This window comes from Pan troglodytes, chromosome 8 (genome assembly GCF_028858775.2).
Source record: "Pan troglodytes isolate AG18354 chromosome 8, NHGRI_mPanTro3-v2.0_pri, whole genome shotgun sequence".
Taxonomy (NCBI): domain Eukaryota; kingdom Metazoa; phylum Chordata; class Mammalia; order Primates; family Hominidae; genus Pan; species Pan troglodytes.
The window spans coordinates 133,666,556-133,690,835 of record NC_072406.2 but is presented as its reverse complement, the minus strand read 5'-3'; the positions used below and the strand labels follow the sequence as shown (position 1 = coordinate 133,690,835).

Here is a 24,280-nt window from a genome sequence, read left to right as displayed (position 1 = left end):
ATGCTCTCTGGAATGCAGGCCAGCCGCCCCAACTCGCAGTAACGCAGGCCCTTAGCTCTGTGGACTGCGTGAGGCACAGCTGTGGGGACTCTTGCCCATGGTTTGGTGTTTGCAGGGTTATTCCCGGCATGCTGTGGGGCTAGGGTAAGTTACCCGGCTCCTGAGCCCTGCTGGGGTTCTCATCTCAAGGGAATTCCGTGGTGTGTTACTGTGCCCCACATGCAAATATCAGCTACTCTCAAATGTGTTGGATGGATGAATAGTAGAAGGTATTTTAAGAAGCCACAGGCCTCTTTGTAAATTAAACAGGCATCATACATGGGTGTTGATAATGATGAATCTCACAAAATCTTCAGATGTTTAGTCTCTGGGAACATTCCAGAAATCCTCACTTAGGTAACTTATATGTGATGAGACCTATTTGTTCACTTGAACGAAAACCTGTTTTGAAGTCAGAGGAATGCGAATAGAGGCTCTCACATGGTTGGAAAAAGCAATCTGCAGGCCAGTTACACCCCGTAAACAGGAACCCAGGACTGCCCTCCTGGCCAGGGCTGAGTTGCAGGATGGGGACACCCCCCTACCTCCAACCGCCCGCCAGGATGAGGAGTGCTTGCTCTCAGACGTGCCCCTCACTTTAAGTATACAGAGGCCTTCCTAGGCAGCCTTTGATTGTGTCCTTGTGGTGACCTTGCCCTGCAGCAGGCAGCCCTGGAGATGTTTTTCTCTTCTCTAAAGCATGACTCTGAGGCTCAGCGGTGTGAGGCTGTCCAAGCTGACACGTTCACTACTGGCAGAGGCGGGTCTCAAAGTCTCATCCTTGGACACTGGAGCTGAACTTCTTGTAGTGTGGGTCTTGGACCAGCAGCATCAGGCCTCACCTGTGGGAAATAAAGAATGTCAGCCCACACCCGCAGGCCTACTGACCCAGAATCTTTTTTTGTTTTTTCCTTTTGAGACAGACTTTTGCTCTTGTTGTCCAGGCTGGAGTGCAATGGCACAATCTTGGCTCACTGCAACCTCTGCCTCCGAAGTTCAAGTGATTCTCTTGCCTCAGCCTCCCGAGTAGCTGGGATTATAGGCTCCTGCCACCAGACCTGGCTAATTTTTGCATTTTTAGTAGAGACAGGGTTTCACTATGTTGGCCAGGCTGGTCTCTACCTCCTGGCCTCAAGTGACCCACCTGTCTTGGCCTCCCAAAGTGCTGGGATTACAGGCGTAAGCCACAGCGCCCAGCTGACCCAGCATCTTTGGAAGTGGGAGCAAGGAAGCTGTCTTAAACTGACCACGTGGTTTTATGCACAGTAAAGTCTGAGAAACATTGCGTTGATCCCTACTCCAGTCCCTCTCCGTACATCTTTTGGGTGGAGTGGGTTGGGGACGCAGACTGTCTTTGGCTGTGCATATGCTAGAGGCTGAACAGGACGAGATGGGAGCAGTGCAGTGTCTTAATGGGAATCGGGATTTTCACGGAGGAGCTGTTGGAACTGGGCTGAATAGGAGCCTGCCAGGCAGCAGAGCTGGGTGGGCTTGTAGGTAGAGGGAACAGTGCCCATGTGGACAGGTAAGCCAGAGTGTCAGAGAGAGGGATGTGGGGCTTGGAGCAACCAAGCCTCAATGTGCATGATGTTCTTTGGGTTTTATTCTCTCTGACTTTGGAGTGGTCTGTGCCTTTTTAAAAGAGTAGAGATCATGTGCTTTTCAGAAGATTCCTCTGGGGGTCTGCGGTGGCTACAAGGGGCGCACCATGGGTGATGGGTTAGGCGCATTGCAGAGGTCTTGTGGAGGACTGGAGGAGACCTGTGGGATGCAGTTTTGCCTGTACTTTCTTTCAGAGCTAAGCTTTCTATCAGGGATAGGCCTAATAGGTGAAGGGGTGTGGGGACTGATCAGAGGAAGGGCCAGAGGAAAAGAGAGGCTTCAGGGCCGACTTGGAGCTTGGGCGGCAGTTCAGTGGTGTGACTCCCTTCATCGTGTAAGAGAAGAGGCTGCTGGAGGAGGAGGAGGTTGAAGGTCACTTGCTTGTTTTGGATACGACCTCTGCAGACATCCAGGTTATGTATTTCCTCTCCCCGGGCAGGTGGAAATATGAACCTACAAGCAGGGACTTGAGTGGCATCTGCGGGGAGGAGGTGGGAAAAGCCACAGGTGCCCAGGAGACTGGAATGCAAGGAAAGGACCAGAAGAGCCAGAGGTGGAATTCTGGGTATATCCATGGATACAGGAGGGGTGGCAGGGAAGGAGAAGTTTCCTAGAAAGGCAAGAAGTCCTCCTTGACATATTCCTGTCCATAAGAACACATACGCACATGCACGCACCAGCAGGAAGCAGAATGCTAACCGAAGATAATTAACCCCCAACTCTGTGTTAGGGATTGAGAAATAGAACAGGAGCCCTGCCCCCTCCTCTCTCACTTCCTGACCTTCCACACTGAGAAGACCTGGCTAGGCAGCCTTGCTTTTTTTCCTGTTTAGCGGAGGAGTGAGGATTTCAGCCGGAAGGTCTTTCTGATGGCAGATGTGTAAGTGCCAGACATTGTGCTGGGTGCCTTCTGTGTCCTATCTCATTTATTATTGTTCCTGCTCTGAGGACTTGCCTCAAGGTCATACGATTTGTAAGTGGCATAGTCTCGGTGTCAGTGACAGGTCTGTTTGGTGTCTCTCTCTCTCTCTCTCTCTCTCTATATATATATATATTTTTTTTTTTGAGATGGAGTCTCGCTCTGTCATCCAGGCTGGAGCACAGTGGCGTGATCTCGGCTCACTGCAACTTCCGCCTCCCAGGTTCAAGCGATTCTCCTGCCTCAGCCTCCCGAGTAGCTGGGACTATAGGCGCCTGCCACCATGCCCAGCTAATTTTTGTATTTTTAATAGAGATGAGGTCTCCCCATGTTGGCCAGGCTGGTCTCGAACTCCTGACCTTGAATGATCCACCTGCCTCAGCTTCCCAAAGTTCTGGGATTACAGGCATGAGCCACCATGCCCGGCCTTGGTCTATACCTTTAACACCCCCAGCCTTTTCTGAAGAGTCACCAGAGAAGGGACAAAAATGAGGCCATAGCCTTACTGCTAAGGGACCATGAGAGGCTTGGGGTATAGCTGTCTGTTGAGACAGGTGCTTTACTACTTTGTAAGATGAAGAGAGCTGCCTCTGGCTGAGCACTGTCATTAGGACTCAGGGAATGGAAGTGTTTTGAGACCAGAGGGTTCAGTTTCAGGACTGGAGATCACAATGCATTCATTTTACAGAGTGACAACTCTGTAGGGCCACTCTTCACCCTAAGATTGGGTCATTAAAGGCCAGGCACATCCTATTCACTCCTTCACCTCCTTGTGAGCCCCCCACATGCGTTTTGATGAAAGGGTTTTCCCCAGAACAGTGTGTCCCAAGAAGCCCTGAAGGGCTGGAGATGTACCAGCTTTCTCTGCTATGTCCAGCAAGTGTATTTTCAGAAGGTAGGAGGCTCGGGCTGGGCTGGCCAGGCAGCCAGGCACACAGACTCCTCATTGTACATCCAAGCCGGGGCGTGCAGGACTTCAACATAACTTGTAGCGCAAGTATCTATTTCCTGGGCGCTACATGATCTAATGGCCTGTCGCTTTGGGAAATGCTTTCTGAACAAAAGACTCGATTTATTTATTTATTTATTTTTTGAGACGGAGTTTCGCTCTTGTTGCCCAGGTTGGAGGGCAGTGGCGTGATCTCGGCTCACGGCAACCTCCACTGCCCAGGTTCAAGCGATTCTCCTGCCTCACCCTCCTTAGTAGCTGGGATTACAGGCGTGTGCCACCACGCCCGGCTAATTTTGTATTTTTAGTAGAGACGGGGTTTCTCCATGTTGGTCAGGCTGGTCTTGAACTCCTGACCTCAGGTGATCCACCCTCCTTGGCCTCCCAAAGTGCTGGGATTACAGATGTGAGCCACTGCGCCCGGCCTTTTATTTTTTTAAATTATTATTATTTTTATTTATTTATTTATTTTTTTGAGATGAAGTCTCGCTCTGTCACCCGGCTGGAGTGCAGTGGCACGATCTCGGCTCACTGCAACCTCTGCCTCCCTGGTTTAAGCGATTCTCCTGCCTTAGCCTCCCGAGTAGCTGGGATTACAGGCGTGCACCACCATGCCTGGCTTAATTTTTGTATTTTTAGTAGAGATGGGGTTTCACCATGTTGGCCAGGCTGGTCTTGAACTCCTGACCTCAGGTCATCCACCTGCCTCGGCCTGCCAAAGTGCTGGGATTACAGGCATGAGCCACCGCACTCGGCCAGGACTCAATTTTGAAGTTCTTATGCAAGCAAAGCTGCCCATATCTAGGAGTTTATGCACACAGTACTGATTCAATACCTGTGTCTTAGTGGTCCATCAGGAATTTTTCACTCATGAAATATGACTTTAATACACGTGTTGGGACCAGAGAGAAAACCTTCCCTCTGTGCATCTTTTTTTGGAGAACACTGTCATGAACAGCCGAAAACATCAGATCAAAAGCGAGAGGGATACTGACAAAACAGGGAGTGCGGATTTCCACTTTGGGTGGGGACATTGGGAGACACGGTGACTCACTCCTCGGTAAGTGCATTCTTAGGCTCTTTACTCTGTGTGCATTTTTATTTTCTCATGGGCAACAATATAATTTCTTTCAAACATGAAGAGCCATCCAGCATGTTTCTCAAAGGCAGACTTAAATGATATGAGGGGTGTGCCTAAATATATAATTTTTAATGGTTACCATATTGGAAACATTAGCCATGATCCCATCTGATGACTAGGAACATGAGCCAGTCTGGAGTTTCTGGAGAAATCCAGCTACCGCTGCAGAGGCGGCTGTTAGCTGTTGTTACCGGCATCCTTGTTAGCGACCAGGGAGGTTTCAGTCCCGACTTGTGTCTACCAGACACCCTGACAACTGGTTAGAAAGAGAGGACTGCACCCTTTCAGCCTGCGTACTTATCTGTTGTTTGTTGCTTTGACTTCTTTTTGTTCTCCGTTTTTATGTTGGCAGTATTTCTCGAGGTAGAGAACTTTCACCTTTATATTGTGCGGAGTATTTGTCCCTTCCTCGCCCCCTTAAAGAACACGTAGTACCTATGCCTTATAAGGTCTCTGTTTGATGTGAGGAATTTGGTCTTCTTGCAAGTCGGCTCTTGCAGAGGGGAGGCTTTGAGGATGTCTGGGCTGCAGCAGGCTGTCTTCGTTGCTGTGTACACAGCCCTCATGGCAGGGCACGCAAAGGTGGTTGGTTCTGACTTCAATGGCGGGACTCCATTGCCTTTATTTTTTAATTTAATTATTATTATTATTATTTTTGAGATGGAGTTTAGTTCTGTCACCCAGGCTGGAGTGCAGTGGCGCGATCTGGGCTCACTGCAACCCCCGCCTCCCGGATTCAAGCAATTCTCCTGCCTCAGCTTCCCGTGTAGCTGGGACTACAGGCACACACCACCATGCCCATCTAATTTTTGTGTTTTTAGTAGAGACGGGGTTTCCTCTTGTTGGCCAGGCCGGTCTCGAACTCCTGACCTCAAGTAATCCACCTGCCTGGGCCTCCCAAAGTGCTGGTATTACAGACATGAGCCACCGCACCTGGCCTCCATTGCCTTTATTTCTTTCTGCTGATAAGTTCTGATGCCAGTGATACCCAGATTGTGCCATAGGAAAGAGGGGGCTGGGCTCTTCCAGAAACCCTATCTTGCAGAAATCTCTCTTCTTTTCCTATGGACAGAGAATTGGGTATTGACCAGTGAAGACTTCTTGCTGGGACTGGGCGTGGCCACTACAGGACATCTTCCAGACTAAGAGGGCCAGTTGGGGGTTACTGGACCAGGGAGGACAGTGGCGGCCACTTACTTGCCATGTGCTTTGTGTGCAGTGACTATGTAGCGACATTTGCAGCCGGACTGTGTTTCTTCCGTAGAGACACTGGCAGCCCTACAGCCCTACAGCCATGACATTTACTCTGTACAAGGTGGCAGGAGGTGTGGGAGGGCACCGGGAACCGAAGGCCATTTTACTACCCTTCCCGCAGTGCTCCTGTTACAGTGCTTGTGGGAGTCCCAGCTGTGCCTCCAGGTACAAACGGGTTTCTTCCTGCAACCCGCAACCCTGACAGGACATGCCTCCCGGGTGTGCTCCTAACCTGCCTCTTCTCTCTGCCCCCTCCCTCTTTCTCCTCTCCCCTTCCCCTCTCTTTTGCCTTCCTCTTCTTTCCTCTCCCTCCGTTTCTCTCCCTTCCTTTTCCTTGTCTCCGTCTCTCCTCTCCTTTTTCCCCCTCTCCCTCTCTTTCATCCTTCTGTCTCTTCCAGAGGAGTCTGTTCAGGGATTTCTTTCTCTCTTTCTTCTTCCTGGAGGAATGTGTTTAGGGATTGGACACCTCTGACTTTGGAGGAGGGAGAAACCTCAGTGGGATGGGTTCCAGGACGACCCCACCGCATCCTTGGAACTAGGATGATCTAGACGTTGGAAAAGACACCATCCCTGGGAAACCCCAGAAAAGGCTTAATTTGTGAAAAGTAATGGAGGGAGCTGTGCCGTTGGTAGAAACTGCTTTTTTCTTCCTTAACAGTTTAAATCTGTCGTCCATTCTCCGTGAAGTGATTGGACGGGGCAAGACTCAGGTTTCCCATCTGTTCTCTGTTTGCATTTGGGCGCCATTTCAAAAACCACACGGGAAAAGTTTATAGGCAAACATTATAAAAAGTGACAGTCTGAAGTGCTGCTATCGCTGGTTTGGCAACGTAAAGTGTTACCTGAAATAGCTTACCGTTTCCAAACCCTTTTGCTGTTTCAACTGTCTCAAGACAACCCTCCCGCTGAGATGGGTGAGAAGTCCAGCTGGATGTGTGCAGTGAAGTCACATAAGTCACAGCCTTTTTTGACTTTTACAAGATTTCCCCCTCCTGGGGCTATCTTCACATACAGCGAGGATTTTTTTCTCTCTGTTTACTTATAGAGAGGTAAATTCATGCAGCTTGTGGCTAGTGGCACTCCGTGTGATGTCAAATGGTCTGCTGAGGGGCTCGGAGAGTCAGGCAGCCCCTGCCTCAGTTTCTTTCTCTCCCCAGTCAGAGGTCCTATGAGCCCCCAAGGAATAACAGGATGGTTTTCTTAGGGAAGGAAGGCCAGGTCAAGGCAGGAATTACTCACAGCTGATGTGCAGATGCCTGTTGTTATTCATACTATTTATTTATTTGTTTGTTTTTTTGTTTGAGACAGTTTCACTCATGTCGCCCAGGCTGGAGTGCAGTGGCATGGTCTCGGCTCACTGCAACCTCCACCTCCCGGGTTAAACGATTCTCCTCTGCCTCAGCCTCCCAAATAGCTGGGATTACAGGCACATGCCACCACGCCCAGCTAATTTTTTATATTTAATAGAGATGGGTTTCACCATGTTGGTGAGGCTGGTCTCGAACTTCTGATCTCAGGTGATCCACTTGCTTTGGTCTCCCAAAGTGCTGAAATTACAGGCATGAGCCACTGTGCCTGGGCTACTTATTTATTTTTGGAGACAGGTTCTCGTCTCGCTGTGTCACCCAGGCAGGAATGCAGTGGCGCGATCATAGCTCAGTGCAGCCTCTGGGGCTCAAGCGATCTTCCTACCTCAGCCCCCTGAGTAGCTGGGACTACAGGTGTTTATCATCATTCCCGGCCATTTTTTTTTTTTTTTTTCATTTTTTGTGGAGAGAGGATCTTACTATGTTCCCTAGGCTGGTCTTGAACTCCTGACCTCAAGTGATTCTCCCACCTCGACCTCCCAAAGTGCTGGGATTGTAGGCATGACCTGCTGTGCCTGGCCCATTTATTTTTTGATTAGCTGTACAAGTACCTGTCTCTCTCATTTTTAAAGTATCAAAACAGTCAATTTTATTTTTTATTTTTATTTTTGAGATGGAGTTTTGCTCTTGTTGCCCCGGCTGGAGTGCAATGGCGTGAGCTCAGCTCACCGCAACCTGTAATCCTAGCACTTTGGGAGGCGGAGGCGGGTGGATTGCCTGAGCTGAGGAGTTTGAGACTGGGCTGGGCAACGTAGTAAAACCCTGTCTCTACTAAAATACAACAACAACAAAAAAATTCCCAGGCGTGATGGCATGCACCTGTAATCCCACTACTCCAGAGGCTGAGGCAGGAGAATCACTTGAACCCAGGAGGTGGAGCTTGCAGTGAGCCGAGATCGCGCCACTGCACTCCAGCCTGGGCGAGAGCGAGACTCCGTCTCAAAAAAAAAAAAAAAAGGCCAGGCACGGTGGCTTACGCCTGTAATCCCAGCACTTTGGGAGGCTGAGGTGGGCGTATCACGAGGTGAGGAGATCAAGACCATCCTGGCCAACATGGTGAAACCCCGTATCTACTAAAAAAAAATACCAAAAATTAGCCGGGCGTGGTGGCAGGCTCCTGTAGTCCCAGCTACTCAGGAGGCTGAGGCAGGTGAATAGCGTGAACCCGGGAGGCGGAGCTTGCAGTGAGCCAAGATCGCGCCACTGCACTCCAGCCTGGGCGACAAAGCCAGACTCCGTCTCAAAAAAAAAAAAAAAGAAAAAGGCTGCTTGCTAACACGCTGCTGGTACTTCCCAAGTATTTGAAACTTCTGGGAGAAAATTCACGTGGATGCAACTGAGCTTTATGCAGCAGGGCTGCAGTAGTGTGGCCACGGCAGTAGAAACGAGTGTTGAGCTGTGTCCCAGGAAGGAGACTTGGTGCCTTGTTTGTTTACCAATTTTAGGAAACAGTGACAAAGATTGGCCAATACTACTGTGAAGCTTGCTTGCTTCTTTTCGAATTTTAATTCATATTGTGAAAAATACATGGAAACATATTCTCTGTCTGTGGAAACCTCTGAAAGAGCATTTGTGCATAGCAAGGCGGCTTCTGGAACCTTCTCCCCATTGCGTTTTGGCAGGAGATGAGGGAGATGTTGGGCTGTGCATCCCTGGTGGATTCGCACAGGAAAGGTGAAAAGTATGCCACAGCAATGGGAAAAAGTAAATCCAGGAAGTGCTCACATGACTACAAAAGGAGTTATGTACATTTCCTGGGGAATTCTTTGCTCTTTCACAGAGCAGGCTGTGCAGCCTGGTGGAGTCAGGGAGAGGTTGTCCATCCATGGGGGGTGACCAGAGTTAGGGAGGCCCCTTTGCACATGCAGGCACAGGGGATTCTCTGATTGTCCTGGCTCTGCGCAGCCTGGGGCCAGGTCAGTACAACTGTGGGGATGAACATGGAGGGCTCAGGGAGTGCATGTTTGCAGGGAGTGGGCAGCGGGTCAGGTCACCTGCAGCATTCAAACCCAGAAGAGAAGCTAAGCCCTGTGGACGGCAAATGGACCCAAGGACACGGGCAGGGACAGAGCTGCTTCCACTGAGCCAGCTGTTAGGCGCTTGTGTTCTTGGCCCCCTGGCCGGGGTTGTCTTTGATATGTGTCGTGTGTGCTGGGCCCTGCAGGCTGGGCTTGGGGGGCCACTGGGTGGCCTGGGAGGCTACCAGTGTGGCATTTGGCCCCTCCCCAGCGTATGGCCCCACCCCATCCCTGCCTCTCTTCTTACTTACATCCTCCTCTTTTTATTCTCCCCAACCTCTTTCTCTCTTTCTTGTGTGTTTATTCATGCGTTCTCCCTAACATGTGCTTGCAGAGTCTTCTGGGATACCCAGGGGTATTACTGGCATGTTTACTAAAGGCACCGCTGATCCCCAAAATGGGCCCTTTGTGAAATGACCACTGAAGGGGTGGAGGGAGGAGTCCTTGCTTTCTCAGTTTACCAAGACAGCAGTTACTGGTTTGAGACTTTGAAGACAGGATGGCTTGATTTTTATGGATAAACATCATTATCTCATTGGTGTATTTTAGGGGGTGATATTTTACTATCCTTGAAGCTTGGCTATCTAGATGACAGTTTTGATCTGGTTTTACTGGGATCAAAAGCAGTTTTAGTACATCAAGTCATCTTAACTGTCCATTGAGATGGGACTCCTGTAAAATCACTTTGTATCTGGAGATAGCAATCCAAGTGTTCTGGCTGGGCGCAGTGGCTCACGCCTATAATCCCAGCACTTTGGGAGGCCTAGGCGGGCAGATCACGAGGTCAGGAGTTCAAGACCAGCATGGCCAACATGGTAAACGCTGTCTCTCATAAAAATACAAAAAAGTTAGCTGGGTGTGGTGGTGCACGCCTGTAATCCCAGCTACTCGGGAGGCTGAGGCAGGAGAATCGCTTGAACCTGGGAGGCGGAGGTTGCGGTGAGCCGAGATCGTGCCACTGGATTCCAGCCTGGGTGACAGAGCAAGACTCCGTCTCAAAAAAAAAAAGAAAAGAAAAGAAAAGAAAAAGAAACCCAGATGTTCTGTGATTATCCTCTGAAAATCGTGGTGCTTAAAAAATCACGGCAAGTATCTTCCGCCTTGAAGAATAACAGTAATAGTGACAGTCATTAGCCCGACACGTTGTAGTTGATGATCAGGTTCGTCTTCGTTGGCTCATTGGAATCTTACCAATAATAAACCAGTATTTGGGTACTCTTACCCTGCAACAGATGGGGAACACCAGGCCAAAAGGTTAAGCAGGAATGGAGAGGCGTGGGAACTCAGGGCTTCATCCTCTTCTCGTCCAGGGCAGCACCCTTCACCAGGCATCTCCCATGTCCAGCTCCGAATAAGACACAGGTCCTTGCTGTCCCCTGTTCTTCCTTCTAGAACAGCACGTGGTAGTCCAGCAGCTCAGATACCCCCAGTTTCAGCAAGATTTTGGGGTTTACTGATTTTAGGTGAAGGAAAGGATTCTCAGTGAAAACACTTTCATTTAAAAACAGGAAATCATACATCATAACTCCTCCTTTGCCGGGAGAGAGATTTTTTTCTGCATCACAATTGCAAATGCCTTGCTTATCTTTTTTTTTTTTTTCTTTTTTTCCCCCTAATGGAGTCTTAGAGCATTCCTCTGCGTGACATAGGGACATGGTTGCACCTTATCTGAGGGTCAGGATGGAGCAGATTGGTGTGTGGGTCCCAGGTGCCTTCCCTGTAAGGGAGGGAAGCTTTGCTGCTTCTGCTCAGCGGCTGCCCTGGTGATCACTTCTGGCTAAGAGGAAAGTACATTCCATAACATTCCTGGTGACTTGCTGATCATGTGATGTTGTCGTAATAGACATTGATCATTTTATGACCCAGACTAATCCAATGTAAATTCATTCTAACATGGTGGGTGCTGTTTCAGCAATGAGTTGTTGGAGACCTGGGACTCAAAGGACATCTGGTCCTTGCCTTAGCCAGCTGTCAAAGGGGTTGGACCAATAGCGTTTGGGGCCCCTTCAGCTCTCATGTTGAGTGAATCTGTGACTCTAGGATGTTGGGAGTGGGAGATGGGCCAAGATTTGGGACCAGACTGAATCCCTGCCGTCTTCTCCTCCTTCTCATATTTCTCTTCCTTTCTTTTTTCTGTTTGGTCTCCATAGTTTAAAGTATTTCTATTAGTCACTCAATTCAGCCGCATTTTGACTTAACCAGCCTTGAGAGACTTGCTCTAAGAGCCTTCAAACTAAGTTCCCAACATCTTTTAAACTTCGCTTTGTCCTTCACTTCTCAGCTCAAATGCCTGTTCTTTGGAGAAGTCTCTCTGATTGTCTTATACAACAGGGATTGAAACACTTTTTGCAAAGGCAAGACTGCAAATATTGTAGGGCTTGCAGGCCACAGGGTTTCTGTTGCAATGACTGAACTCTGCCCTTGTAACACACAAAAGCAGCGCCAGACAATAAGGAATGGGCATGGCCGTGTTCCAATAAAGCTTTGTTTACAAAAACAAGCTGCGGCTGGCTTGGCCCGCGGGCCATCATCCGCCACCTCCTGCCAAGGGACCAGCCCTCCTCTGCCACTGCTGTGTGTGCCCGTACCTTGCCATGTCCTTCTTCCTAATGCTTAAGCAAGAACACTGTATTTTTTGTAGATTTTGTATTTATTGTCTGTCACCCCCACCATAATGGACGCTCCACAAGTGCAGGGTCTTTATCTTGTCTCCTCTTGCTGCGGAGCTTCCAGAATAGGCTTGTTGTATAGTAGACATGCAATAAATAATTACTGAGTGAGAAAACAAATGTTAGAAACATAACCTGCTCGTCAGCTGGGCTTTCCTTGCTTTGGGGTGCATTTGTCCATGTTACATTTAGCTTCTATTTTCCTCCTTTTGTTGTGATTCTCTCTTTGTGTTCACGTGCTAGTTGGCATCTGGGGCTTGGCATGCATGCCTTTGGTGATGCCCCTTTGAGAAGCCCCGGGCCTCCTGTGTGGCTGTTGATGGTGGTGGTGAGGGGGATTTCTTGTCCCCGATGCATGTGGCCCTTGCTCCTTTCACAGTGGGACTGAAAGACAGATTGACTTGATTTCAATCTCCTGTGGGAGATTTGTCCTTCTGAGGGGTGTCTAGGCAAAACAGTTGCCTTTGATCCTGCCCTGATTTTGTGCTGTCTCAGTGCTGGGAAGCTTTGCATTTTCTAGGCCTGGAACTCTGGGTCCCATTCACACTTCTCACTGGAGGGATGAAAGCCTCCATCTTGGGCCCTCGTGGCCATCCCAGCTGGCCGCTCCAGCTGTTGTTATTAATAAACGCCAATGGTGTCCTCTCAGCTCCAGTGGAGAGGTTGTGTGGGTTGGATCCTTGTGGGTCCAATCCCGTGCTGCATATCTGGGAACTGTGACCTTGTTTGACATGGCCATGTGTATGCCAAGCAGGATGGGGTCGGTGGCGGGAAGCACAGAGAACCATGAGACCCACGCCTTTTCTCTAGGGTCTTGGTGTCTCCTTGGGGAGATGGGATGCGTTCATGAGAATATGGTGCATCCCATGAGCTGGCAAAGTGGGCAGGTGTATGGTGGAGGGGGAGGGAGCCAGGGCACTTCCGCCCAGGGGGACTGATGCAAGGTGACTCCCATCACAGAGGACCCTGCTTGATTTGGGCCTTGGAGGGTGGATGACAGGGAAGAGAGGGAGGAAGGACTGTCCCTACAGAAGAAGCCTGGGACATGTGTGATGGGTGTTGGTGAGCAGGGTGGGACTCAGCTTTGTCGTGTGGAGTCGGGGGCACACAGCACCCAGCGGCTTCATTTCAGGACCCCTGTAAGTGCAATGGAGACTGCCTTGCAGCTGTCTGGGCATTTTGCTCCTTTTGTTTTTGGTGTTAAGGCCTCTAGGCTTTTATCATTTTGGGAAAACAGCAGGTCTCAGCTCACCCAGCACAGAATTAGGTCTCTAAACCGGCAAAGTACTGATCTGAACATGAGAGCTCATGAAAACTCTGGGTGGCAAAAAATCTTGTAGAGGGATCCCTTAGTTTTCCTTGAGTTTGAGACATTTCATTTTAAGAAGCTTGGCCTTGGGGCAACAGACCAAATCTAGCACAAATAATAAAGAGTGTATGTGTGTGTGGCGCACAGTCACGTTTCACGTACAAATGTGTAAAACTCGGCATTCTTACAAATAAAACATACCACAATAACAGATTTTTGCAGGTATTACGGTGCAAGCACGCTTTGGCAATCAATTTAAACATTTTCTTGTGGAATATTCTTCCATGCTATGGTTTGGTTTGTTTCTAAAGCCCCATAGGATGTGGAAACTAAGTCAGGACAGATTTTCTGGGGGTATCCTCTGGTTGCTGTTCCAGATACTTCCTGACTTCCTGGGGCTTGGGGAGAGGTGGATGCCTGCTGGGGCCATTTGCAGAGCAAGAACAGCTTCTCCTGGGAATAAGCAGGCCTCCACTGACCTTTGTTGGACGTTCTCTCCTCTCCCTCCTTCCCATCTGTCTCCGTCTTCTCTCTCCCACCTTTCTGCAGAGCCACCAACCAAATACCAAATCTCTCAACCAGAAGTGTACGTGGCTGCACCAGGGGAGTCGCTAGAGGTGCGCTGCCTGTTGAAAGATGCCGCCGTGATCAGTTGGACTAAGGATGGGGTGCACTTGGGGCCCAACAATAGGACAGTGCTTATTGGGGAGTACTTGCAGATAAAGGGCGCCACGCCTAGAGACTCCGGCCTCTATGCTTGTACTGCCAGTAGGACTGTAGACAGTGAAACTTGGTACTTCATGGTGAATGTCACAGGTGAGTTGGCCCGCCAGCACTATGCTCTCTCTTCTCTGTAGCCATTATCTGATTTACATTTTTTTGGCCAAGTGAAAAGGTAGTGAGATCTCTAATTGTAATTGGATGCCAGGCATACAGCTTCATAGTTTTTGAAATTCTTCTTTGGGACCTGGTGCACCAGAAAGGCCGATCATTAAGAATGATAGAATTCTTGTGCACAAAGTAACATTTTTCTTAAGAGAGTACGCTTTTATTTAAGTAAATACATGCTTTTTTTTTTTTTGTACCACTGACATCTTTGGCATTTAGAATATAGGGTTGAAATTTGGATACTCAAGATTTCTGATTCGTTTAATAGAGTTCGAATTTCTCTCCTTGATTTCCTTCTATGCAGTGAGCGGGACAGAACAGGCCCCCTTTGTGGCCGAGTTTAAAGTTCTGCTTTCAGAATGTTAGTTGACGATGAGAAGGGCCACACAGGGACTGAGTTTTGTTAGGGATCAATTTCTTTCTTCAAGGGGACCCTGCATACTGAAAGGTTAATGTTGGAAAAAGAGTCTTTGGGTGCTACACAATTGGTAAATTTGTCAGGGGCTTGAATACTGTTTGAAGCTTGAAATCCAGTTCTCATATATCCAATTTTATAGCCTGTTTAAATAGCGTGAAAGCAGAAAACATTGAGAATCATAACATAGACCAACTGTCATCATGGAGGGAAAATTTAAGCCATTAAAACTATCTTAACTGAAAACAATCCCAGGCTCTTTGCGAGGGTTCCTGGGTTGTTGACTTTGCTATGGAGAAGGTCTCAGTTGTAGATAATTGCAACCTTTTTGCTTTGCAAAAAACACATCCATGGAATATGTTCTTTTGCATACAGATGCCATCTCATCGGGAGATGATGAGGATGACACCGATGGTGCGGAAGATTTTGTCAGTGAGAACAGTAACAACAAGAGTAAGTAACTGCCCGGCTCCGATGGTCCCCGAGAGAGGAGCATGGAGGGAAGTCCTGCCTGTCACCTGTCTTCTTGTCGACTCTTCTGCGCCATGCTGTGTCCCGCGGCCCTTGCCTTTCCCCGCTGTGTCTACTTTCCTGACTTTCAAACCTGAGAATAAACCAGTGTTGCTGCACAGCCTTCTCTGTCGTTTGTCCTTTCTTCTCGTGTCACTGGTCATTCGTTTTTCAAAGCAGTTACTACTTTTCTTTCCTTGATTTTCCCTTTTCCCTTTGACTTCTCCCTATTCAGAGACATAAGAATAGTAGAACCATGTAACATCTTGGTTTTCCTTGTAATCAGTGATTGTGCTTGGTTTAATCCAGTGGTGCGTGACTGGGGCAATTGCCTATTCTTGCTCTCCCGGCACATTGGGCAATATTTGGTTGTCACAACAGAGGGAGGGGGTGCTGGTGGCCTTTAGCTGGGGAGGGGCCAGGGATGCAGAGCACAGCCCCATAACAAAGAATTATCTGGTCCAAGATGTCAATCATCCCTAGGGTGAGAAACCCGGCCTCCTACAACACACACCTCATGCTGAGTGAAAATGAAGGACGTGTGCCTTACTTTGTAGACCACGATTGAAAAGGGAGCCAAGGGTGGCTTGCTTAATGAGGGCCGTGAACACTGAGTGCTAACGTGGGAGAGGCCATTTACTTGCGAGGAAGAACATGGCGTAGCCTCTTGGAGCTGGGCAACCTGGGTTTGAATCTTGCTTCACAACTTCTGAGTTGCTCATTTCACTTCTGTGCCTTAGTTTCTTTATAAAATGGGAGTAATAATAATAATAATACTATCTTCTGGGGTTGTTACGAGGATTACATGAGTTCCTAGTTGTATAGTGCTCAGAAGAGTGGGTGCTTGCAAATGTTTATTCAACACACAAAATACAATATAGCATTACTTGCATTTTCCAATGACTTGGCTAGAATGTTCCTAAAGTGTTTGTACATAGGGTATTGGGGTTCTCTGCTTACATGGTATATTCTACATTTTTCTTAAAAGGATTTTAGTCAATTTGGTACATTTAAACAAGGCCTAAGTAATATACCACACCCGGCTAATTTATGTATATATATATATTTTTTCCCGAGATGCAGTCTTGCTCTGTCACCCAGGCTGGAGTGCAGTGGCACCATCTTGGCTCACTGCAACCTGCACCTCCCAGGTTCAAGCAATTCTCCTGCCTCAGCCTCCTGAGTAACTAGGACTACAGGGGCCTGCCACTACACCTGGCTAATTTTTGTATTTTTAGTAGAGATGGGGTTTCACCATGTTGGCCAGGCTGGTCTCGAACTCTTGACCTCGTGATTCACCTGCCTCAGCCTCCCAAAGTGCTGGGACTACAGGCATCAGCCACTGTGCCCAGCCTAATTTATGTATTTTTAGTAGAGACAGGGTTTTACCATGTTGGCCAGGCTGGTCTTGAACTCCTGACCTCAAGTGATCCACCCGCCTCGGCCTCCTGAAGTGCTGGGATTACAGGTGTGAGCCACTGCGCCTGGCAATACTTTATTTTTTCGAGCAGTTTCAGGTTCACAGCAAAATAAAGAGGAAGGAACAAAGATTTCCCATATAATCTTCCCCAACACATGCATAGCCTGTCCTGTTATCAACATCCCCACCAGAATGGTACATCTGTTCCAGTTGATGAACCTGCACTGCCATCATTATCACCCAAAGGCTGTGGTTGACTTTAGGGTGTGTAATCATACAGTGTGTAGCCTTTACAGATTGGCTTCTTTGACTTAGTAAGATGCATGTAAGTTTCCCTCATGTCTTTTCATGGCTTGATGGGTCATTTATTTGTAGCACTGAGTATTCCATTGTTTGTATGTATCAAAGTTTATTTACCCGTTTACCTACTAAAAGATATCTCGGCTGGGCACTGTTGCTCACGCCTGTAATCCTAGCACTTTGTGAGGCCGAGGCGGGTGGATCACTTGGGAACAAAAGTTCGAGACCAGCTTGGCCAACATGGCAAAATCCCTGTCTCTGCTAAAAATACATAGGTTAGCCAAGTGTAGTGGTGCATGCCTGTAATCCCAGCTACTCGGGAGGCTGAGGCATGAGAATCACTTGAACCCAGGATGCGGAGGTTGCGGTGAGTCGAGATCACACCACTGCACTCCCGCCTGGGTGACAGAGTGAGACTCCATCTCAAAAAACAAAAACAAAAACAAAAAAAAACCAAACTCTGTTGCTTCCAAGTTTTGATAGTTGCAAATAAAGCTGCTACAGACATCTTTATGCGGGTTTTTGTGGGGACATAGTTTTCAATTACTTTGGGTAAATGTTAAGGAGTGTGATTTTTGGATTATGTGAGAAGAGTATGTTTAGATTTGTAGGAAACCACCAAGCTGCCTTGCAAAGTGGCTGCACCATTTTGTATTCCCACCAGCAATGAATGAGAGTTCCTGTTGCTCCACATCATTCGATGTGCTTGGTGTTCTGGATTTTGGCCATTCTGATAGGTGTGTAATGGTATTTTGTTGTTTTAATTTAAATTTCTCTGATGACAGATGATGTGAAGCACCTTTTCATATGATTAATTGCCATCCATGTATCTTCTTTGGTGAGATGTCTGTTAAGGCCGTTGGCCCATTTTTTAATTAGGTTGTTTGTTTTCTTACTGTCGAGTTATAAGAGTTCTTTGTATATTTTGGATAACAGTCCTTTATTACATCTCTTTTGCAAATAGTTTCTCCCCTCACCTGTGGCTTGCCTTTTCATTCTCTTGACAGTGTCTGTTGCAGAGCAGAAATTTTTAACTTTCATGTAGTCTGGTTTTTTCTTTTATCGATGGTGCCTTTGGTGTTATACCTAAAATGTCATCACCCAACCCAAGGTCATCTAGATTTTCTCCTATGTTACCTCCTAGGAGTATTATTGTTTTGTATTTTGTATTTATGTGTGTAATCTATTTTAAGTTAATTTTTGTAAAGGATGTAAGGTGTGTGTGTGGATTCACTTTTTAGCCTGTGGATGTCCAGTGGTTCTGGGACTGTTTGTTGAAAAGACTGTCCTTTAGGTTTTTTTTTTTTTGTTTTTTTTTTTTTGAGATGGGAGTTTTGCTCTTGTTGCCCAGGCTGGAGCGCAATGGTGCGATCTCAGCTCACCGCAGCCCCCGCCTCCCGGGTTCAAGCAATTCTCCTGCCTCAGCCTCCCGAGTAGCTGGGATTACGGGTACATGCTACCACACCCCGCTAATTTTGTATTTTTAGTAGAGATGGGGTTTCTCCACGTTGGTCAGGCTGGTCTGGAACTCCCGACCTCAGGTGATCTGCCTGCTTCGGCGTCCCAAAGTGCTGGGATTACAGGTGTGAGCCACTGCGCCCAGCCTGTCTTTTAGCTTTTTAAAGCAAAAAGATAAAATAGATATTGGTAGGTGCCTCGGATAAATGAGTTACTTAAGTGAAGACTTAGATTTGTCCCTGAGTCTCCTAGCAGCTGGGGCAAAAGAGAAATATTTTGATTGATGCAGTTTTTACTTTTTGTCAAGAGGAAGCTTAGGGCAGTGGTTCTCAAAGTAAAGTTCCTGGACCAGCAGCATCAGCATCACCTGAGAACTCCCTCGAAATGCAGATTCTCAGGTTCCTCCTCAGACCCACTGCCTCAGAAACTCTGGGGCTGATTCTGATTCACACTGAAATGCGACAACCACTGGCTTAGAATTTGCACGTGGAGGTCTGCCCTGAATGGGAGCTTACTGTTAGCGGTCTTGTTCGTAAAACAGTGGATAATAAGGTGAGTGGAAGTATCTTCTGTGATTTGTACCAGCCTTCTAAAGAGGTTATCATTATTGTTATTTAATAAAAAGCACTGATACAGTGGAGCATGTCACTCGCTTCTTTTTTTTTTTGAGACGGAGTCTTGCTCTGTTGCCCAGGCTGGAGTGCAGTGGCGCTATCTCAGCTCACTGCAAGCTCCGCCTCCCAGGTTCACGCCATTCTCCTGCCTCAGCCTCCCGAGTAGCTGGGACTACAGGCGCCCACCACCACACCCGGCTAATTTTTTGTATTTTTTAGTAGAGATGGGGTTCCACTGTGTTAGCCAGAATGGTCTCGATCTCCTGACCTCGTGATCCGCTCGCCTCGGCCTCCCAAAGTGCTGGGATTACAGGCGTGAGCCACGGCACCTGGCCCACTCACTTCTTTTGGCCAGTGGCTCTGGCATGAAGCTGGAGGCAAAGATGCCGAGGGCCTGCGCTAGACAGGCTCTGTGCTGGCTGCTGGTTCCGTCCATGCCACCAATAACCCGATCAGGTGGAGAGAGTATTTATTCTTGCTTTATTGAATGGAAAATTGTGGCTTAGCAAGCAAAAGAAGGGCTGCGTTTCAGTTGTAGGCCTGTTGCCTGAGAGCATCCTAGGGTCACGATGGGGGTGGAGTGAGAATGCTTGTACAGGTGTTTACAGCTCTCAAGTTTTACTGTATGTGGGTGCCCTCTCTATGGATTGAGACATCAGATTCTGTCAGCTTGGTTTTTGGATGCCTGGGGAACTGCGTTGTCCTGGTTGTCGGCTACCTGCCTAATAGCAGGTTACCGTGAAACCATGTGAAGCAATAGAATGCAACAGCAAGGTATGGATTACATGACAGGCAGGCTGAGTGGTTCAGAAGGATTATGTGCTGTGGACCTTATGCTTTGCATTGTGAACAGTGTTCCTAACTGCCCAGCGCCCATGCAGAAGGGCCAGGGGGTAGAGCACCCATGTGATGAATGCCAACCAACAGTGTACTTGCCATGCCTTCACCTTGCAAGCAGGGTTCTTTTGTAATTAGCTCTCGAATGACAGCAACTCTGCTCCTGAAATGGGTGCTCTGCAGTGATTAAGGGCTAGTGTTAGCTGTACCAGGGAGATACTGCTGTGAGGAGGTGCCTCTGTTTGGTGTCTGTGAAACATTAGATGCTATTTAAAGTGATAGCGGTTCTTAGCTGGCTACTTGGCCTCTGCCATCTGTTAGTGTGATTAGGCTGGTCTGATTCACAGGTGCAGCCTGGGGCGGCTGAGATTAAGCAGCTGTGGCCTGTGTGGACAGAGGAATGCCACGGCCGGGGTAATTGGCAAGGCAGGAAAGGGGACGTTGCCATTAAAACAATTTTTTGCCACCTCAAGTGTCAAATGCCTGACCCGATTAATAGGGAAAATTGCAGAAGCACCAAATTCTTTGCATTTTCAGCCACCTGGAAAACACTCATGTGTCCAGATTGATTTCTTTGGTGCCTTCTGATTGTCTGAAAATGCCACTGGGGTGTGTTTGAATGTTCTTCTTTAGGAACTTTGACAAATGATGCTCCAGTGACCCTGTGTTGATGGTGACATTTTTGGGCTTTTTTGAGTTTTTTTTTTTTTTTTTTCTCCTTTTCAACTAAATTGAAAATTTAGTTCTGTATCTTCCAGTTGGAAAAATATATTGCAGGTTATTCCCTCTGCTGATTTGCTAGATTATTGATCTAATTTTGGTGGTTAACATAAGAAGGCAAGCTCAGCTGCCTGCTAGAGTATTTTTTAGATTCTGTACAGAGTACGAAAAGCTTGGGTGCCAAATACAATGGCAAAAATAACAATCAAGAATTAAAGATCGGGCGCGGTGGCTCATGGATGTAATCCCAGTACTTTGGGAGGCCGAGGCAGGCAGATCACAAGGTCAGGAGTTCGAGACCAGCCTGGCCAACATGGTGAAACCCCATCTCTACTAAAATATAAAAATTAGCCGGGCTTGGTGGCAGGCGCTTGTAGTCCCAGCTACTCGGGAGGCTGAGGCAGGAGAATCACTTGAACCCGGGAAGTGGAGGTTGCAGTGAGCCGAAATCGTGCCACTGCACCCCAGCCTGGGCGACAGAGTGAGACTCCGTCTCAAAAAAAAAAAAAAAAGCAAAACTGTATCTATTAACATCATGTTGTACATGCATTGAAAAACCCAGCCATGGGCTGATTTGATTGATCTTTTTAAGTTGGTTTCTTCATCACAGATGTGCAGGGCATTCTCTGGTCATATTTTAGCAGCTGACTAGCTGATGACCTCACATGGTACCAGCACTAGATGTTTCCAAGTGAAACAGTCCTGTGATGTCATTACAAGCCTGGTTGCCAGGAAATAATGCTGTTACATATGCCCCTCAGTGCAACACATTTTCTCCAGAAAGAAAGTTGCAGTTTCATATGCTAATTTTTGAAATGCATCCAGGTTGAGGGTTTTGAAGGGTTGAGAATTTATCCTTTCGCATAGAAAAGTATAAGTTAACTAGTTCTTGCCTTCCCTAGGTACTAGGTATGTTAATGGGTTATCTGGCAGCAACTAGGTAGATGCATATATCCATTTGTTCGAGGGATTTTTATTGTCTCCAGCTTGTTTCGGTGATTAATGTTTCTGAAGAGCTTGAGACTTAGTTTTTGAGAAGCTCATGATGGACGAAAAGTTCAGGTCCATTGCTTAACTCGAGGGAAGTGATGGAGAGACAGTTGCATCAAGACTCTTGCTGCTAAAGTGGTTCTTTCTCTCGAGTGATGAGAGAAAAAGTAATTTTCTCTTTTGGTTTCATTCCTGTTGAGACCTGCAGATGCCCACACTCCATGTCAGGGAGAAAGGCTATTTTTTTTGGAAGTACCTAGGGAAAATGAAGGTAGTTAGCCTGAGATTCCAAACTCATTTCATTGATTAACCTGCCGATAACAGTTCAAAGTCATCTTTGTTCTAATTGGGATTTTTACTTGGTAGAGATCCTAAGTTGGTAACAGCAGGCTTCTTAGTTGTGTTGAAGTTTCTAGGAATTGAAAAGAACAATATCAATAACAAAAACAACAAAAAACCCACACAGGCTTTGCAAATTTTTAGAAATTCCCTTTGTAATGAAAACATCATCAATAAGTTGGTTTGGGCCAGCACGGCAGCTCGCACCTGTAATTCCAGCTAGTTGGGAGGCCGAAGCAGGAGGATCGTGTATACCCAGGAGTTTGAGACTAGCCTCGGGAGCATAGCAAGACCCCATCTCTACAAAAAATAAAAGATTAGCCAGGTGTGGTAGCTCATACCTGCAGTCCCAGTTACTTGGGAGGCTGAGGTGGGAGGATCACCTGAGCCCAGGAGGTCAAGGCTGCAGTGAGCCGTGGTTGTACCACTGCAGTGCAGCCTGGGCAATGGAGCAAGACCCTGTCTCTTAAAAAAAAAGAAAAAGCTGCTTTTGGTATTTTATCACAAAGACTGGTGATGGTGTTCCATCCAATGGTTGGACTGAATATCTTTCTCAGTCTCCTCCTTGGTCAAACAGCATAGCCAATGATTGGAGAAGTTTCCTTTGAAGGCAGATCTTGGGAATTCCCATGGGCTAACTGGTCTGCCAGTGGGCTCAGTTCTTTCACTTGTGGTTAACTTGCTTGGTTTTGAAAACATATATTTCTGATTGAATGCCTGGCTGGTTAGCAAGTTTTTAATGAGATTTCTCAAAGCCACAGACATACCCCCTCATAATCATATCTTCACTCACATCTCCATATTTTGTTAGATTTGTTTTCTCTTAGTTTATACCAAACCGAAAGCAGAACTGCAGGGTAGTGGGGAGCTCTGAGACATGTTTCCCCTGTCAGGAGTCAAAGCATTCAAATGTCCTGATTAGTGATATTTTTAAAAGCCCTAATTATAGACTCGAGACAGAGGCTTTAGTGGGGCTTTAGAGAGTTTGTGAGACTTAATCTAGGAGCTGGAACAGGCTGTGTTTTTAAAATTTTTTGCATCCATAAAAATACAGTTGGCAGTCATTGGTGGCCACTGCTCACATAAATCTTGAACTTTTGACTTAATTACCATGGGAGAGTTCAAAGGGCAGGCTGGAGTGGTTGAAGGAATACTGCTCAGGGAGCTGGAGATGGGCCTGGCCTCAGCCCGGCCTCTGGCTGTGTGACCTTGATCAAATCACTTAACCTTTCTGGATGACATTGATATCATCAGTCGTTGGGCCAGATGGTCACCGAGGTCTCTTTTGGTACAGCCTGGTAATATGATTCCATGTTTCTCCTTTAAATCATTGGGCCGTGTTCTCTCTTTTTTGGTTCCAGAGAGAAAGAGAGAGAGTAGATTATAAACCTTAGGTGTCAGCATTGAGATGTGCAAGGGTTTTGGTGGGGGCAGGCCCAGCAGCCTATGGTTTCTCACTAAGTTTAAATCGCAGGGTCAAAAGAAATCATATAATCCTACCATTTGTTGACAGAATCAATACCTGCCTAGCACATAGATACCTGGAAAGTGTGTTCGAACTGGCAGGGACCTTAATCAGTGCAACTACTTCATTTTATAGCTAAAGCTTTTAATAGTCATCTATCTGTCCATCCATCCATCCGTCCATCCATCCATCCATCCATCCATCCAATAACGCTTGAGTGCCTACTCCATAGGCTAAAGACAACTCCAGCTGTACCCTCCAGGTGCCCTACTGTTGTTGGTCAGCATCAGAAGGAGTATTTTTCAGTACAGAGACACTGATGTTGGAAGCACACATCTATCACAAAGAAGGGGCCCTGAGAAAGAATAACTTGGCTCTGGGGTGGGAATAATAAAGGCTGTGTTGGAGTCCTTTGAAGGAAGTTTCTGTGGGTTTATAAATCTCTCTTTAACTCATTGCATCTTAAAAGACTTCTGTTGTCTTAAAGTAAAATTCTACTTAATATTATTACTAATGTGCAATGACTGTTACAGTGTAGAAAATGATAATGAGTAGGTATGCTATACGCTGGTGATGGGATTTGATTGATGGGATGGGATTGATTGATTGTGTCTGGGTCTGACTGTTCTTTAATCAGCTCATTCTTAGTATTTGATGATTAGGAGAACATCATTCTTGTGGTACCTATTACATCAGAAGGTCTAAGAATGTCAGAGCCAAAGGAACCATACCTCTCATCGAGGTTAATTTGTTTCCTTTACAGGTGGATTAGTGTCATTCATTTTGAATGCCATTGGAAGTTTATACCACACGTCTCTATTAGCTGACTTTAAGCCCGCTCTTCATACACCTCTAAGGTATATAAAGTTCAGGGAAACTCATGTGTCCTTAGCTTGCAGATTCATTTTATTGATTGATTGATTGATTGATTGAGACAGAGTTTTGCTCTTGTCACCCAGGCTGGAGTGCAATGGCATGAACTCGGCTCACTGCAACCTCTGCCTCCTGGGTTCAAGCAATTCTCCTGCCTCACCCTCCCTAGTAGCTGGGACTACAG

The 24,280-nt window shown here is 47.1% G+C and overlaps 1 protein-coding gene across 13 annotated transcripts in view; it reads left to right on the top strand.

Annotated features, from left to right (window-relative positions):
• Window positions 1-24,280, top strand: part of FGFR2 (fibroblast growth factor receptor 2) — a 121,106-nt gene that overhangs the window by 20,008 nt on the left and 76,818 nt on the right. For 6 of the 13 annotated variants that reach the window (XM_054660537.2, XM_009459347.5, XM_009459348.5 and 3 more), the window contains exons 3-4: window positions 13,817-14,083; window positions 14,946-15,023. The exons of 3 other annotated variants lie outside the window; for them this stretch is intronic. In XM_054660537.2, the coding sequence (XP_054516512.1) occupies window positions 13,817-14,083; window positions 14,946-15,023 (345 nt within the window). The remainder of the gene's footprint in view (window positions 1-13,816; window positions 14,084-14,945; window positions 15,024-24,280) is intronic. 4 more of the 13 variants (XM_054660541.2, XM_016919500.4, XM_054660542.2 and 1 more) reach the window with 1 other exon arrangement.